The sequence below is a fragment of the Xenopus laevis genome, chromosome 3S (assembly GCF_017654675.1).
Source record: "Xenopus laevis strain J_2021 chromosome 3S, Xenopus_laevis_v10.1, whole genome shotgun sequence".
Lineage (NCBI taxonomy): Eukaryota > Metazoa > Chordata > Amphibia > Anura > Pipidae > Xenopus > Xenopus laevis.
The window spans coordinates 101,163,020-101,178,831 of NC_054376.1; the positions used below are offsets into that span (position 1 = coordinate 101,163,020).

Sequence of the window (15,812 nt, forward strand, 5' to 3'; positions counted from 1 at the left end):
GAGGACCCAAATCAGGAGCAGGGAAATCCGGCCCTGTGGGCAACTAATCTCACGAAATAGCAGCCCTGAAGGTGAACAACCCCCTTTTAGTCAGCTTGCTTCATCTACATTGTTCCAGGAGTCAGAACCAGTAGTGCAGAGACTACAAGGAGCAGTTGTAGTTAGCGGCAATGAGGTGCCACAGATAGACACAATTTAGTGGGCTGCTGTGGGGTTGTTTTGGCCTCTTTGTTGCTGAAATGGCAGCGCCTATTTTGATTCTCAGTCCAGACCTGACAACCAGATAGGTACAGCTTTCAAAAGCAATTTTTTGCAATAATTTATTTTCCACAGTGTAAAGAACCATTTGGGTGTACATCACGTGCCCTTTAAATCTGCGCCAATGCGCGAGGTTCAGTCGGGGAGGTGCGGGGAGATGACTGACCTGTGCGTCAGACGCAAGTAACCGCCCACAAACTACAGGAGGATGCTGGGAATTGTAGTGCTAAAGGGGCTATAATGCCGCCTACACACAGGTTGGCTCCCCCTGATTTAGGAGAGAGAGTGGAGCATCCCTAGGAAACAGCAGCAGCTTTAGGACCCTGCGGCTCGGCGTTAGTTGCAGCCCCGCCCTTTCCCCAGCTGCAGTGTGTCAGTGCTCCCTCCTCTCCTTCCCTCCCTCACTCCTCTGCCTTGTCTCTCCATCCCCCGGCACTCAGCGAGTCTGCAGCCGGCATGGCCTCCGTTATCTTCAAATCCTACCGCCTGGAGCTGCTGGCAGCCTATCAGAATGTCATTGAGGATAAGAACTCCATTGACTGGTAAATGGGGTGCAGGGGATGGGGGTGCAGGGGATAGGGGTGCAGCTTCTCTAGCAGCACACAGTGGAGGAGGTGGCTCTGGTCTATGTAATGCTGAGTGCCAGTTGGGTGATGGTAGCGAGTAAAGAGAGGGCTTCAAGGGATGGGAGGGCACACAGGGGAAGTGGGGCACATAGTGATGGGGGAACACAGGGGAAGTGGGGCACATAGTGATGGGGATCACAAGGGAAGTGGGGCACATAGTGATGGGGGAACACAGGGGAAGTGGGGCACATAGTGATGGGGGAACACAGGGGAAGTGGGGCACATAGTGATGGGGGAACACAGGGGAGGTGGGGCACATAGTTATGGGGGAACACAGGGGAAGTGGGGCACATAGTGATGGGGGAACACAGGGGAAGTGGGACACTGATGTAGTGTTGCTATGTGGCAGCTGAAGCAGATGGCAGCAAGTGATGCAGTAAGCTCAGTATGCCAATGGGGTACCTGGCATAGGCAGTCATGCTTATTGCTGAGAGCACTGGCACAGATTACTGGATGCCATGGCAATGACTAGTGTGAGACAATTGGGTGGCAAGCGCAGTGGCATTTGGAGGCGTGATCCAGAGATGGCTTCAGGGTGAGAATACACAATGCTCACACATCCATCTATCACCAGCCATTATAAGGCTTGTTCTGCTGCAGGCTATATGCATAACAGGTTAACCCTAGCAACACTATGGAGCTGCCTCCCATCTTTGTCTCCCTGCCCATTGGTGGACTGGCATATTAAATGATTAGTGCAAACCCATACCCTGGGCTATCCATATTCCTTACATTACTTTGCCATGTACTCTCTTTTGAGGGGTTCTATCTGCTAATAGGAGGGGCCAGCAAATGGATCATAGAAGGGAGTGGGGTGCGGATGCCTCTGCTCAAGGGGTGCAGCGGGTGAAGCCCTGGCACATAATGGAGGGGTGTGGCACCTGAGCATGCTGAAACTGCAAGGTCACATGTACAGGGTAAAATAGCAAGGGTTGCGCTGAAGATTTTAATTGTGGGCAAGACATGACCACCTTCAGTGTATATTGTGCTTCTCAATCTGTTGTATATCTTGCTGAACTAGAAATCCCAACCTCTGGCTGGGAGCAGTAACAGACCAAATGAACAGCTGTGATTTTGGGGATGTTGCAATGAGTTTTACTGCTGGATATAGTTTATTGCTCAGTATGTATCTCTGGCCTAGAGATCCCCAATAGAATGCCAGGCTGAAGGGCAGATATTAGCAGGGCACTGATCTTTCAGGTCTGCGTTCATCTTTGCTGTATCCTTCATCTCTTTGTGAGCTGCAGGCTTGTTGCTAAATGCTGCCTCATGTATGTAGTGCTGGGCTCTGCATTGCCAGGCACATTTGCTGATACACAGACACACACACACACACTGGATGCTGAGTACAAGGGCTGAAGGGGGTGTAGTGTCAGCGAGGTTTCTTTGTGTCTCGCTTTCAGCACAACGGGAGTTGGAACACATTACTGGTGAGAAGGGAGGGTGGGTCACGGGACTGAACAGAGAGAACATATTTCTTTTTTTATTTTGTGTTATCTGAGCTTTTTTTTTTGGGGGTACACGTGGGAGGGGACCTTGGGGGGACATTGAGAACTTACATTTCGGTGGGTCTATACAGAATCTGGTAGGGTTGGGGGGAGGGTGGGGAGTCTGCCAGGGGGAGATCAGACAAATGATTACAGCATGTGAAAAAAATGGTTGAGATCAGGTCACAGGATTGTACCAGCTTCGGGGGGGGGGTTAGAGCAGTTCTAGGGTTATTGTGGTGGGTAAGAGGGCACGCATACCTGGGGATGGGAGAGCTGGATGTAGAAATGGATATTCTCTGTGCAAGAAATAATCTGTGGGTGTTAGATGAAGGGATGATGCAGATCTAGTTACTAACGCTTTTGGCCGGCTTTGTCCTGTGAATCTTAGTCTTTCTTTGGATTACCTCATCTTTCCTTCCCTAATTTCTTTGTATTCATCTCTTTGTCTTCTCCCCCTTTCCCTTCTCTAGTAGCTGTTCTTTTCTTCTGAAGACTCCCTATCCTCTGCTCATAGGAGCTCCATCTATTGACTGTCATTGCATGTGCCCAGCGCCTGTAACCTCTCACCTGGCTGCCCAGCCTATAACTTCATATACACAGTCTTCCCATTTACTCTCACCTATGCTACATTCAAATGAGCTTGTTTATTTATAAATGATCTATACTAATAAAGGGCACACACCAACTGGAGTTTTTTTTTTGAATAGTTATTTTGAATTCTGTAGTTGCAGCCCACACCTGTGTAGATATATGAGTTTGTAAAGCTCTGATATGAATATATATTATGTATAGATATTGGGTATGGGAAGATTTCTCTGTCACTACATGCTTCCTAGTACCTCTTCATCCTCAACACTTATTTTCAAATTTACAACTACATTCATGCTTGTGAAATGGCAATTCTTACCCTTAAATGTGGGCAAATATCTAAAAATGTATGCTGCAAAACAACTAAATCCTATAATTCCTGGTGGCAAGTGTGTTTGGTGGATAAAGGAGAAGGAAAGCTACCAAGGCAGTTTATTGTCAATAAATTAGCCACAACAGTATAAGTTAGAACACCATTTTTATTCTTTAGAATGCTTTTCCATACTTGAGTACACAGACCTAGACACTGTCTCTGTTTAGGATAACAGCTGCTATATTAGCTTGCTGTGACATCACTTCCTGCCTGAGTCTCTACCTGCTGGGGAGTGCGAGAGGAGTAAACTGAGCATGCTCAAGCCCAAGCCCCCATGACAATCCTTCTTGACAGTCTCTACCCCACCTTCCACTTCATTCCTCTGTCTCTGTGCTGACCTACTCATGGCTCCATACATTCTATGCCTCTACAACATACCTTGCAACCCCTCTCTCCAGGAAGCATAGGCAATGCAGGAGTATTGTGTCTAATAACACCCAAAAATATATATATTTTTTGGTTGAAGTATGTAAGTATATAGCTTGGGGTATTTTTATGCCCCAATCAGATTTCCATTTCTAATTTTGAGGAGTATGGCTTGATTCCTGTTATCTGTGACCTTGTCCCAGTCATATAAACACTATGCACCGGCTCTAGGGAGCATCAGATTCCAGGGTTTCTAAAAAGTCCTGTGTGCTTCAATAAAATAGTTAAGCTATATAAGAATTCTGCATCAATCATGCAAACATTCTTCACTGACAGTTCACAAAGTGCCATTTTAATGACTATAGAAAATGCATCTGCTATTGCAAGCAATATGGCAGCTTCTGTAGACCTGTTCTGTGCATTCAGTTTGCTATAGACTCTGAAATTCCTGTCTTTCAAAATAAAAACTGGGGCCTCATATACCCCGTCTTTACTTACATCTATTAGTCCTTGTGTTTTTCCTTCTGTAATGTACATACAACATTTACTCCCATTCTACTTTTCCTCTTCCTTCCATTCCCAGTTTGTGAGAGAAGCTCAGAGCTTGGCACATCTGTGTTTTTCCTCTGCATTGTTAGGATACCTGATCACTACCGGTATCATCTGGCGCCTGGTCAGAAGTCCTCCTGGGTATGGCAGTGCTATGCAGAATATCTTCCTCGACCCCCACATTTGTCAACCATTTTGTTAACTCCTTATCTGATGGAGACACTGCAGCCATAATATGTCTCGCTCTTGTTTATATACTGCATGTTTCCAACATTTTTTTGTGAGACATAATGACATTCTCCATGCACTTATCACTTTCTGTATTGTCTACAGCAAAGGTTTTATTACTCAGGCTGATGAACTATGTTAAAATCACCAGCCTGCTGCACAATTAGTGCAATGTTCTCTTGTTTGTGTTCACTTAAACTAAAATTTTTAATAAAAAATATGTTGGGCTGACAGCCTGGACTCTTGAGTGAGAACTGCAAGAAGTTTCATCAGTTCACATGCTGCTGCCAGAATAAAGGGAACAGACTAATGTGGCCGAACTGCCTTCCCTCCGGCTAAAATGTAAATCGCCGGCGGAATGGCAATTCATTTTCCGAAGTTGCCTGAAGTTGCTCAAACATGTACAATGTGTGCAACCTCCCTTTAAAACATAGCAACTAACCAGCATTCCTAGTGCAGTTAGAATAATAAAAGCAAGCGTCTGATTGGCTGTTCTGCCTTAAAGGAGATATCTATGCAATATACTTTTTTAAAAATAAAAGGACTGTGCTTAGAAAGAGTGTTTCAGGTTGATTCAGTGTCGTACTGGGACACCAAGGGCCCACCAAAAACCCTTGGACCAGGGACCCACCCAAAAACCTTTAGACCAGGGGCCCACTCTAAGTATTATTTTCTTCCTCTTCTCTCCTCACTCAACCTCTTTTCTCCTATTCTCTTTTCCAGGGGTGATCCTGGCCCCTCTGCTGCCAGAGGCAGCAGCAGTTGCTGCTGCCCCCCCTCCCCCGGAAATTCGATCTTAAAGTACCAGGAGCAGCATTTTTGCTGCCCCTGGTACCTAGTGGGGCGCTGCTGCCTGAGACGACAGCCTCAACTCGCCTCATTCCCCTGCTCTTTTCTTTACATACTATAACCTATTATTCTATTTATTAAGCATCTTTATTAGAAATAGGGAATGGCCATGAAATAAGCCAAATGTTTAGAAGCAGGAGGGCCCACTGACACCTCGGTCCACTGGGAGTTTTCCTGGTATCCCGGTGGGCCAGTCTGACACTGGATTGATTTATTGAAAAACCACTACAAATCCTGCCCATCTGTTTCACTTCCTGCTGCCTCCTCTTCCAGGCTGTACAGGGGAGCAGGGCTGTGATGATTGTGCTTCTGGCAGGAATCATTAGGACATGCCCATCCTACATTTTAAAATACAAATAGGGACTTTGGAATCTCAAATAAGTGTTAACATGGACTGTGATCTGGTGATGGTCCTGTGGATGAGGCTCTTTCTGCAGAATTCCACTTATATGTTAAAAATGTTATCTAAATTGATCATTCAAAATAGCTATTAATGCTATTCTTTCTAGGGATGCACCAAATCCACTATTTTAGGATTTTCTTTCATGAAGGATTTGGCTGAATCTGAACCCTAATTTGCATATGCAAATGACTGTAAGAAAGTGTTGAAAAAGAACCTCACATTCCGTGTGCTGAAGAAAAGACAGCAAATTCCTGGTTTGTGTTGCACAAAGTTAAGTGATTTTAAGGATTCTAATTCAGTTTGACCAGGCACTTGGATTCGGCCTAATCCAAATCCTACTGAAAATCCTGGCCAATTCCCAAATCGAATATAGGTTTTGGTTCATCCTTTATCCTGTGTTTCTCATAAAAATGCATTTTCCTTGGCTTCCTTACCATCATCAGTTTAGCCACTTTTCCTTGTTGTCACCAGCAGCTCGGCAGTTTATTGGCTCTGTGTGGAGCCAGCCAACGGGCTTCCCCGATCGATATCTGGCCGAAAAGTATAGGATCCATTATGATACGATAGTTGGGCCCTAGGGCCCACGATTGGATCAGCCCAATATCGCCCACTTCAATGTGAGCATATCGGCGACATCGCCAAACGAGTGGATCTCTACATCTATGGCCAACTTTAGTCATATAAGTGTCCCTAGTAGACACAAAACGTGTCAGGCCTTTGCTTTTAATTATGGAAAATAAAATGTAAATTTTACCATCTGGCTTTTGCTTCTCTACCTGGTGTGGTTCGGCTTGTGCCAGCCTCTTTTTTGATTTTTCCTGGTATTTGCTGTAGTCCAAAGCATGTGAAGCACTGGAGTATTTTGGTCAAAATGGCTTAGTCATTGTGATGCCTCCAACCAGACCTTATTACTAAGCCTTTGTCTTTGCTATAAGAACATCTGGATTAAGTCTCATTGCTCTGCATACTAAATACTTTATGTGGATGTGCTTCAGACACCACAGATTACATTTGGAGTGAAATGCGCTTATTAGTTTTGCTTTTTCCTGTCTGTTCAATATTCTATAGTAACTTCAGACATTTGCTACTTGCAACAATTTCTATTGATTCCAGAGGACAGTGATCCATGATCATTCTGGCCAACCAAATTGGGTTATTGTGCAGTAACCCAAAATTCAAGAGGTTTTGTATAGCGAGGCTGGTCTTTATTAACCACTACAGAGAGTATCACCACATGGTGAACATCATTCTTTCTGAGACCTTTGCAATGTGTCCTGCAGCAAAAGGTGTTATGTAATGGAGAGAAGTGGTTAAAAAGTAGCACATTATTTCAAAAACATAAAATTAGAGATTTTTCCTGGTTGTGCTAACGAGCTGCAGGGATGTGAAATGTATGCATGTAACCCATTAACACGATAACACATGACATTATCATCTTCTAGGCTGCTAAATGATTATTAAATATACCCGAAGAGCTCCACTTTCCAGAACAGAATAAAATACATGTATAACTCTGTAAAGAAATAATTTCTCGCCCATTGATTTGAGTTGCAGCTAACATTCCTGCATTTCTTTTTGCTTTCTACGCTCTTTCAGTCCAAGTGGCTGAATCCATAGGACATTGGTGAAGTTAGTCTATTAATAAATGGCATTAGTCTGTAGTACATTCATTATCCATTAGTGATAGATGGGCATGTGATCCACCAATAGGCAGCATATTGGCTTGAACACATTGACCTGCAGCAATTTTAGGCTGATTGGCACATAACTAGGATTTAAATAATTATCACAGCAGGGGATACATGTGGCCTGTTTGCCAATTGTTCTAATAAAAACCAAATTTACAAAAAAGCCAGCCAGTGTATGCTGCTTTAAACCGTTTGTTAACAGGAACCTTACATGTTGTCTCCCTTGGCCAATATCTCTCTCTGGGATGCTCCAATCCATATGAAACCTTAAAAAAGGTTGTTCACTTTCCAACACTTTTTTTTTTTTCTATTTCAATTGTTTTCAGATTGTTCGCCAGAACCTTTTTTTGGATTTACACTGTACTTTCTTTTTTCTAATTGTTACTGTCTGTCTAATATTGAAGTTTAAACATTTAATTTTTCACCTTCACCCTGTCTTTCTAAAGCAGCTCTAAATTGATACATAAGTTGATAATTTTTTATTTTGCTGAGCAGAATCTCTGCGTTTCATTAAAGGCAGCTGTTAGAATTGATACAGTTGCTAATAGATGCTGCTGAGAAATGTATCAACTAATGTAGCAAATTGTAACAGAACTTAGATCACTGAGCTGCCAGACTGGAAAACCAGAGACCGGGACATTTATGTTTTACTTTTCCTTAAGTAAAAGTATAAAGTTTAAATATGGAACGCAACTGAAAAAAGTCTTTATTGCTGGTGAGCAATCTGAAAACAACTGAACTGAAAAAAAAAAAAAGCCGTACAACCCATTTAATGCTCTGGACAATTGACTATGCCAATAAGATTGGCTGAATAAAAAAACTACACTTCTAATTTATATAAATGCCCCCTAAGTTTACTATGGTTATACATAAATGAAGTCTGTTTAAAGTAGTGTATATAACCATGATATGAAATTAGCATTTGGTGAGGAATAGCAATATGTGCCCTTACATACTGTGCTGCTGCTAAGGCTATGAGTACAGCTGGAATGCATCTTTTGTGTCCACTGGTGAGTCCATGGGGAACACAGTTTATTAATTCATTCATCTATCCTACAGGCTTCTGCAAGATTAAAGAGACTAAAGTTGGCTCTAAAGGGGGTAAAACATCAATGAGTATAGCAATATACCCTACATATAAAAAGGGCTTGCATAGGCTTTATTTAACACTTACAAGATGCAAGCTTAGATAAGTCTGTACAAATTGGAATATTATATAATTGTTCCAAAATATTGGAGCCATTGAAACAAAAAGATATTAGCACTCACTTATATATTTTTTAATACACTCATTATATATTTTTTAATACAATCACTTATCCCATGGTAGAGTCCTGCGCAGGTCAATATTCAAATACCTGTACCCGACGCATACCCATACCCTTGACCCCCAACCCACAATTTTCCCACGCTGATCCGCTACTTGATCCGGCCCGCAATAGGCCAACTAACCTTCTAACACGGGGGACACATCAAACCGGACGTGTACCGGATCAGCACCGAATCTTTGCAGAAAAAGAAAAAAAATGGCTTTTCTTGCTTGCTTAGGTCTGGGCAACCGTAATAGAAAGCCAGCCAGTTTGATGGTCCACAGAGCTGGGTTTTTTGTGGCATAGAAAGCAGCCTTTGCTAAACATGCTTCCACAGGGGAATGTTGTTGAATTATAAAGATATTTGAAATCCCATTGGACTTTTAAACAATTTCCTTTGGAATTCATGCTTCTTACTGCAAGAATAAAGCAGAGACAACACAGATATAGCAGGGGTCAGTCCGTTTCTGCCCTACTTTCACATTTGTAGGTTGTTTTTATGTACAGCTACTCTCATAAGGAAACACATTTTTTAAGCATGTTGCAAATGTAAGCAGCTTTTCGGTTAGTCTTTTTTGTGTTTATATTTTTACCTTATTTTTCACTGGGGTCACCTAGTAATTATTAATTATAAATTTTATTTGTATTCAGATCTTTCCAAGTCATATATAATACGGGTAATAGACAATAGTTGACTTCAAATGCCCTCCTGGCTGGCTGACTGTGTATTAGTTGTTGTTATTATTTACATGTTTATTTATAAAGCACCAACATATTCTGCAGTGCTGTACAATAGATGGGTGTATATAGCAAACTTACAGGGGACATTTTTTAATACTGGACAAATTTGCACCTGGGCAGTAACCCATAGCATCCAATCAGTAGTTAGAATTTTTAAGCCAGCTGCAAGGAGAACAATGCACACAGACATCTGATTGGTTACCATGGTTAATTGCCCAGGTGCAAATTTGCTCAGTGTATATAAATGACCCCCACAGATAACATACTGTATGTAATCTGCATGTTGTATATGCCCATTTATTTTAGAATAGTAGAATATCTTGCTGCTTTATAAATGTGTTAATAATATGTATATTATAAAATATATAGTGAATAAAGTACACCCTCTTGTAAATCATTAGGATATTATAAGTTACCGAGGAGTTTCATGACCATATAAAAGCACGAGGCCAAAGCCAAACTTCTAATATCCTCATATTTTGCAACAGGGGGTACTTTATTTATTATAATACACAAATTTCAGTGAGTCATGTGACATAAATGACATCAGAACTCACCGTTTATAACTGATGACATCAAAACTCACTGTTTATAAGGATATAATTTACAAGATATTCATGGCATTTGTGTATTATAAAGTAATAATACATGTTATAAAATATAAACTGTCAGTCACACAAGAGGCGGATGCTGTTTTGGGCTGTTGGGTGCAGCTGGTTTATGAGTCAAGTGGGCATTTGGACCAGTGCAACACAGTATGAACTCATACTACATTTGTTTAATATAAATATAATTCCATGAGAACTTTCAGTGAAGAATTCATCATTTAAGAATGGGCAGAAAAGTGATGTATTATTCCTGTGTCACAGGCAGCATTAGTTTGCCAACTCAAAGGTGCTCAATCGAGGGGATTAGTAATCTAAATTTCTCTAGAAATTTCTCAAGCCACAGTCTGGCTCACATGCAGAGGTACTGTGGGAATGAAAATACATGGGCACCTGGAGGTAATAGATGAAAAATTGTCCATTGCCCTGATAAATGTTGTTATAAATTGGAGCTCATAATAATTCATGAATTCAGGGGAGGGCAAGTGAGAGCAGCCCTTGCGTGATGTTTGATATAATGGGCGTGCTTCAGAGGCTTGCTGGAGGCTGGCTTTTCTTGACATAAAATGTATTTGTGGTTTCCTCTACTTAAAGGGGGACTCCTCACAAACATAAGTTAAGCTTTTGGAAAAGTAAACATAATTTCAAGCAACTTTACAGTATGCATCAATTAAAAAACATGCAGACTTTTCATGATTTTTAATGGATTAGAACAGTTGCCTAAGCCTAGCCTCCTGCTGATCTGTCTGACTACTTTGCTGAGCTGTCTGATTACTGTTACTTTTATCAACTACCAGCTGTCCTTAGCCTGCATCCTCCAAACACCACAATTCCCTGCATATGTGATTTCAATAAGGAACGGAACATCACAGTGCACTGCATTGTGGGTTATGTGCTGTCTGTAAGTTGTGGAGAAGTTTGTAACATCAGTGTTTAGTTCCTCCTTCTCTGCAAGAACTGTTAAACAGCTGGATTTCAGCATAGAAAATGTCATTTATTCATACTTTCTGAAGAAACAGGTAACAGTGAGGGGTATATTAGGGGTTTCTGTGTTATGTGAGCCTTTTTTTATGACATTTTTGTTTGGAACCCAGAGTTCCCCTTTAAAGAGGAACTAAAGTCTAACATATAATGATGCTAGAAATGCTGTATTTTGTATACTAAACATGAACTTACTGCACCAGAAACCTAATAAAACAAATGATTTATGCTTTGAAAGTTGGCCACAGGGGCTGTCCTCTTGTAACTTTGTTAAACATCTTTGCAAGACCATGACTACGCACATGCTCAGTGTGGTCTGGGCAAGATTAGGGATTGTCATAAATTATCAAAACAGCACATGTCAAATAATTTCTACCATAGAAGCCTATACAGCAAGACTGATTAATAAACAGAATATGCAGACTGCACTGGGTCTATGGCTACAAATCTCTACACAGTCACTGGCTGCTCTACAGGGAAACAAACAAAGCTGCTCGAGTTCTGGGAAGTAAGGTCCCCCCTGCTGTTTGAAAGTATGATCGTTTTCCTGTAGAGCAGTTAGGACCTGTTTCCTATCCGCAGCTGTCAGAGCAAGTCAAATGAAGGGCGAATTTCACGGCATACAATCAGGTTTCTTATAAAAACGGTACACATTTTTTAATTAAAATATATTGGAGATAGATTTCTTTTTCAATAAAGAAAGAAAAAGTTGGATTTTATTTTTTTGTCTTTACATCCCCTTTAAATATACATTTAAGTCTGTCAGGACAACAGCTGCTAGGTGGGCATCCCTTAGACCCCAAGGGAAGTATCTCTGTCCAATTGTCCAGTCACCCCCTCCTCGTCAATGATGACACTGAACAGAAGAAACAGATCTTTATCTCTGCCCAGGTGTCCTTGTCCCCAGACATACAAGCAGCACATGAATGTCCTCAGGGACTTCTGTCAGATGGGACCTAACAAATGCATGATATGGATGGTGTTTTTTTTTTTCCTTTCTTAATGTAGCTTTGTCCTTCTCTGTTATAATTACCACATCTAAAGTGCCTGGACATCTGTCATGGCCCTTTCCCAAACATCTGCCCCTTTTATCCTAAGGAAAGAAGAGTTTTACCATCTAAAGTACAGGCAACACTTTGTGCATTTACAGATGATGCATGAATTATGCACACATTTTAACATCTATAAATATATATAACCCATCTTAGAATTTATGATCGTCAGGTTTTAAAGGAGAACTAAACACTTAAAATGAATATGGCTTAAAATTCCATGTTTTATATAATGACCTTATTGCACCAGCCTAAAGTATCAGCTTGTCAATAGCTTTAATGATCCAGGATTTCTAACTTGTCACAGGGGGTCACCATTTTGGAAAAGGTCTGCGACTCTCACATGCTCAGTGGGCTCTGAGCAGCTGTTGAGAAGGTAAGATTAGGGGTTGTTGCAAATTATCAAGCAGAAAATAAGGTCTGTAATATAAGGTGATGCTACAAGGCTGATTATTAAATTCATATGCTAGTTGCACTGGTTTCTGCGTTGCCATGTAGTAATTATCTGTATTAATTACCAGCTTTAAGCTGGCCATACACAGGGAGATCTGCTTGTTTGGTGATGTTGCCAAACCAGCGGATCTTTCCCCGATATGCCCACATTGAGGTGGTCATATTGACTCGATCTGTCATCGGCTTTTATCGGCCCGTGTATGGGGGCCTTTATATTATGACATTCACATTCTATGCGTACAGTATATTTTGAGTCAGTCCCTAAGCTCAGTAAGTGACAGCAGCACAGAGCATGTGCAGTGAATCAGGGAAAAAGAAGATGGGGAGCTACTGGGGCATCTTTGGAGACACAGATCTTTACTGCTAAAGGGCTGTGTTTGCGTTGGGCTGGTACAGAAGCACAAAACATAATGTACAACATTTCTAGCTACTTCTTTAGTTGTCCTTTAAAGGATAAATGAATGCAGCACAATGCTTGTGTTTTCATATGTAGAGTAGAGGTGCAAGGCCAGGCTTCCATGCTTATGGGTTTAGTGGCTGCTCACAGGGCCATAAAAAACGTTGTTTTGTAGATGCTTCTTCTCTTGTGGTTTTAGCACCGATTTTGTGTATTTTGGTAGTATGCACTACTACCTTATAATGCTGAATTCCAGGGTTCGACCGCAAGAAAGGCATAGTATATTTATATTTCAATGGGTTTCCATCCACAGTTCAAAAACATATTTATATGATAACTGGCTTCTAGTGATGGGTGAATAAATTCGCCTGTCACAAATTCATGGTGAATTTCCGCAAAAATTCGCCTGCGTCAGAAAAATTTGGATGCGAGTCCAAAACGTCAAAATCGTTGCATGTCAACACTATTCTGATGCCCATTGACTTTAACACCAGCGTCAAAATTGACGTGATCGACTTTTCCGACGTGCGTCCAAAATTGGATGCGGGCGTCAATTTTAGATTTTTTTAAAATATTTTAGCTGTTTCGCAAATTTCACAGGAAATTCGCCCATCACTGCTGGCTTCTGACGCACTCTCTCTAGCGGATCTGTTGTAAACCGTCAGTGGGGAAAGGACTTGTGAATATCACAGAACCAAAGAACATTATTCTGTAAAGCCCTGCTTAATAGAACTCTGCTGCATAAATGATAATAAAGGGCTTTGGTTTATGTAAGGACTCAATCAAAGGAAAGCACTTGCTCATTCTAATTATCCATTCAAAGGGACTGTAGGATGGAGGACAGGATAAACCACACCTTCTCGGAAGAAGGCAAAGAAACTGGAAATTGTAGAGAGTATTTTTCTTTGTTTCATTCCAGATCAAAAAAGGCTTTATGTCTGTTCAGCACCACTTTAGTTCTTATTGTGATGATCTATGAGCAAGGTGGGCTTTAGTGGTGACTGTATAGAAGCAGTAATAGTGCAGGTTGTAAATATAGCAGTGGTGGCATGCTGATGTCAGCATGCACATAGACAACATACTGAAGCCTCTCTTTTTATAGAAATGGATTGCCTGCATTTTAATAATATTTTGCTTTTAATGGTGGATTGGTTGTAAATGAATGCTTACGTTTATGGACTCAGAACTTTTTGAAGTTCTCCCTTGTGAGTTAGAAGTCTTATCCCAGCTGGGAATACTTCATTTTCAATGTTGCTGTATCTTTTGTTTCTCATAGTAAGTGGTCTGTTCATAGTGAAATGATGCAAGTTTCAATCCTGAAGTAGCGCAGGAATAGGAAAGATCCTTTGTATATTATTGAGCATAGGCAGCCACAGGTTAGGGTAGACACATTGTAGTATCATTTTGTTAAAGCGCATTGAGCTGAATGATGCAGGCATATTATCAGAGCTCCATCATCTGGAAAGTCCAGGCTGTAAAACCAACTACATAACCCACAATGCATTGCACTATGATATTCTGTTCCTTATTGAAATCACATGTGCAGGGAATTGTGGGGCTTGGAGGATGCATTCTAAGCACAGCTGGCTGTTGATACAAAGTAACAATAGTCAGCCAGCTCAGCAAAGTAGTCAGAAAGATCAGCAGAAGAGCAGGGGGCTAGGCTTAGGGAACTGTCAGAAACCATTAAAAATCATGAAAAGTCTGAATATTTTTTATTTTAGGTATATTGAAAAGTTGCTTGAAATTATGTTTACTTTTCAAAAAGCTTGTTATGTTTTTGTGGAGTTGCCCTTTAAGTTATCCCTTATTTTACATCTTTTTTCCACATTTCCCAGATTTTACATTTTCCTGGATTTAACACAATTTTTTTCTGGTCCCCTGAAACACGTAAAATGGGGGTTCTACTGAATCTCCCCCCCATCCCCCGAGATTTTTCTGTGTTTGCAATACATTTCCATGTCTCCCATTTGGATAAAAAGTCCATTGTGTGGACAGATCAGAAATTGGTGCACAGAATAAAAAGGACAAATATTGTGTATAATTTAAATTGTAGATTGTTTATTATTTATGAATTTCAGTTTGAAAACAAACAATTCTCTAACCTTGTGTGATGGTTTAATGGGAAGGGACATGACTGCAGTGAGCTTCAGAGCACTTCCGCACGCACATGGATCATTTAGAGGACAAGCAGATGGATTATTAGAGGAACATGCAATATTTCCTGGATGCTTCCTCTAACTCTGCATATGAACAGTCTCAAGCGAGTGATTAAAGGAAAACTACAGCAACGATATGAGGTGACCCTCTGTAAAGGGCTCACTTTTGATGTCCATAAAAAAAACATTCCTTTACAGTATATTCATCTATTTCAGTTGCACTCCATGAATATAATTCATCAAGTGGGAACATTGTTCTGTTTCATGGCCATGTTTATTAGCTCACACAGCTATGTCCTGCTGAGCTGTACAATGGCGGGCTATGAAAAGGAAAAGTAGGCAATTGTTTTGTAGGCCAGGAAATGTGGAGGAGTGCAAAGAAAATGTGCTTGTCACATAATGGGACACCACATGCACAAGTTCTGCTGAGCCTATGAAGTGCTGCTGGGTGGCAAATGAAGATAAAATCTTAAGATAACTGTAAAGCAAATATCTATCTCTTGGGGTCATTTTATAAGCCCAGAGCAACTATTTAGGCTCAGAGGGGCATTTTTATGCTGGTTTATTGCCACATCGCTATTATCTTTGGGGAGGAGATCAATAATGGCATCTATTATTTATTATTTACTATTTTTATTCATTCTCTGTTGACTCGCCAATTGGGCTCAGAACAGCTTTGGCCCCTCTCTGCCAGGT

At 41.1% G+C, this 15,812-nt stretch overlaps 1 protein-coding gene across 6 annotated transcripts in view; it reads left to right on the plus strand.

Annotated features, from left to right (window-relative positions):
* The first annotated feature begins 512 nt into the window (after nt 1–512).
* Nucleotides 513–15,812, plus strand: part of dbn1.S (drebrin 1 S homeolog) — a 63,942-nt gene continuing 48,642 nt past the window's right edge. For 2 of the 6 annotated variants that reach the window (XM_018254348.2, XM_018254350.2), the window contains exon 1: nt 513–800. In XM_018254348.2, coding sequence (XP_018109837.1) covers nt 715–800 — 86 coding nt within the window. In that variant the 5' untranslated portion in view covers nt 513–714. 6 annotated transcript variants of the gene reach the window in all.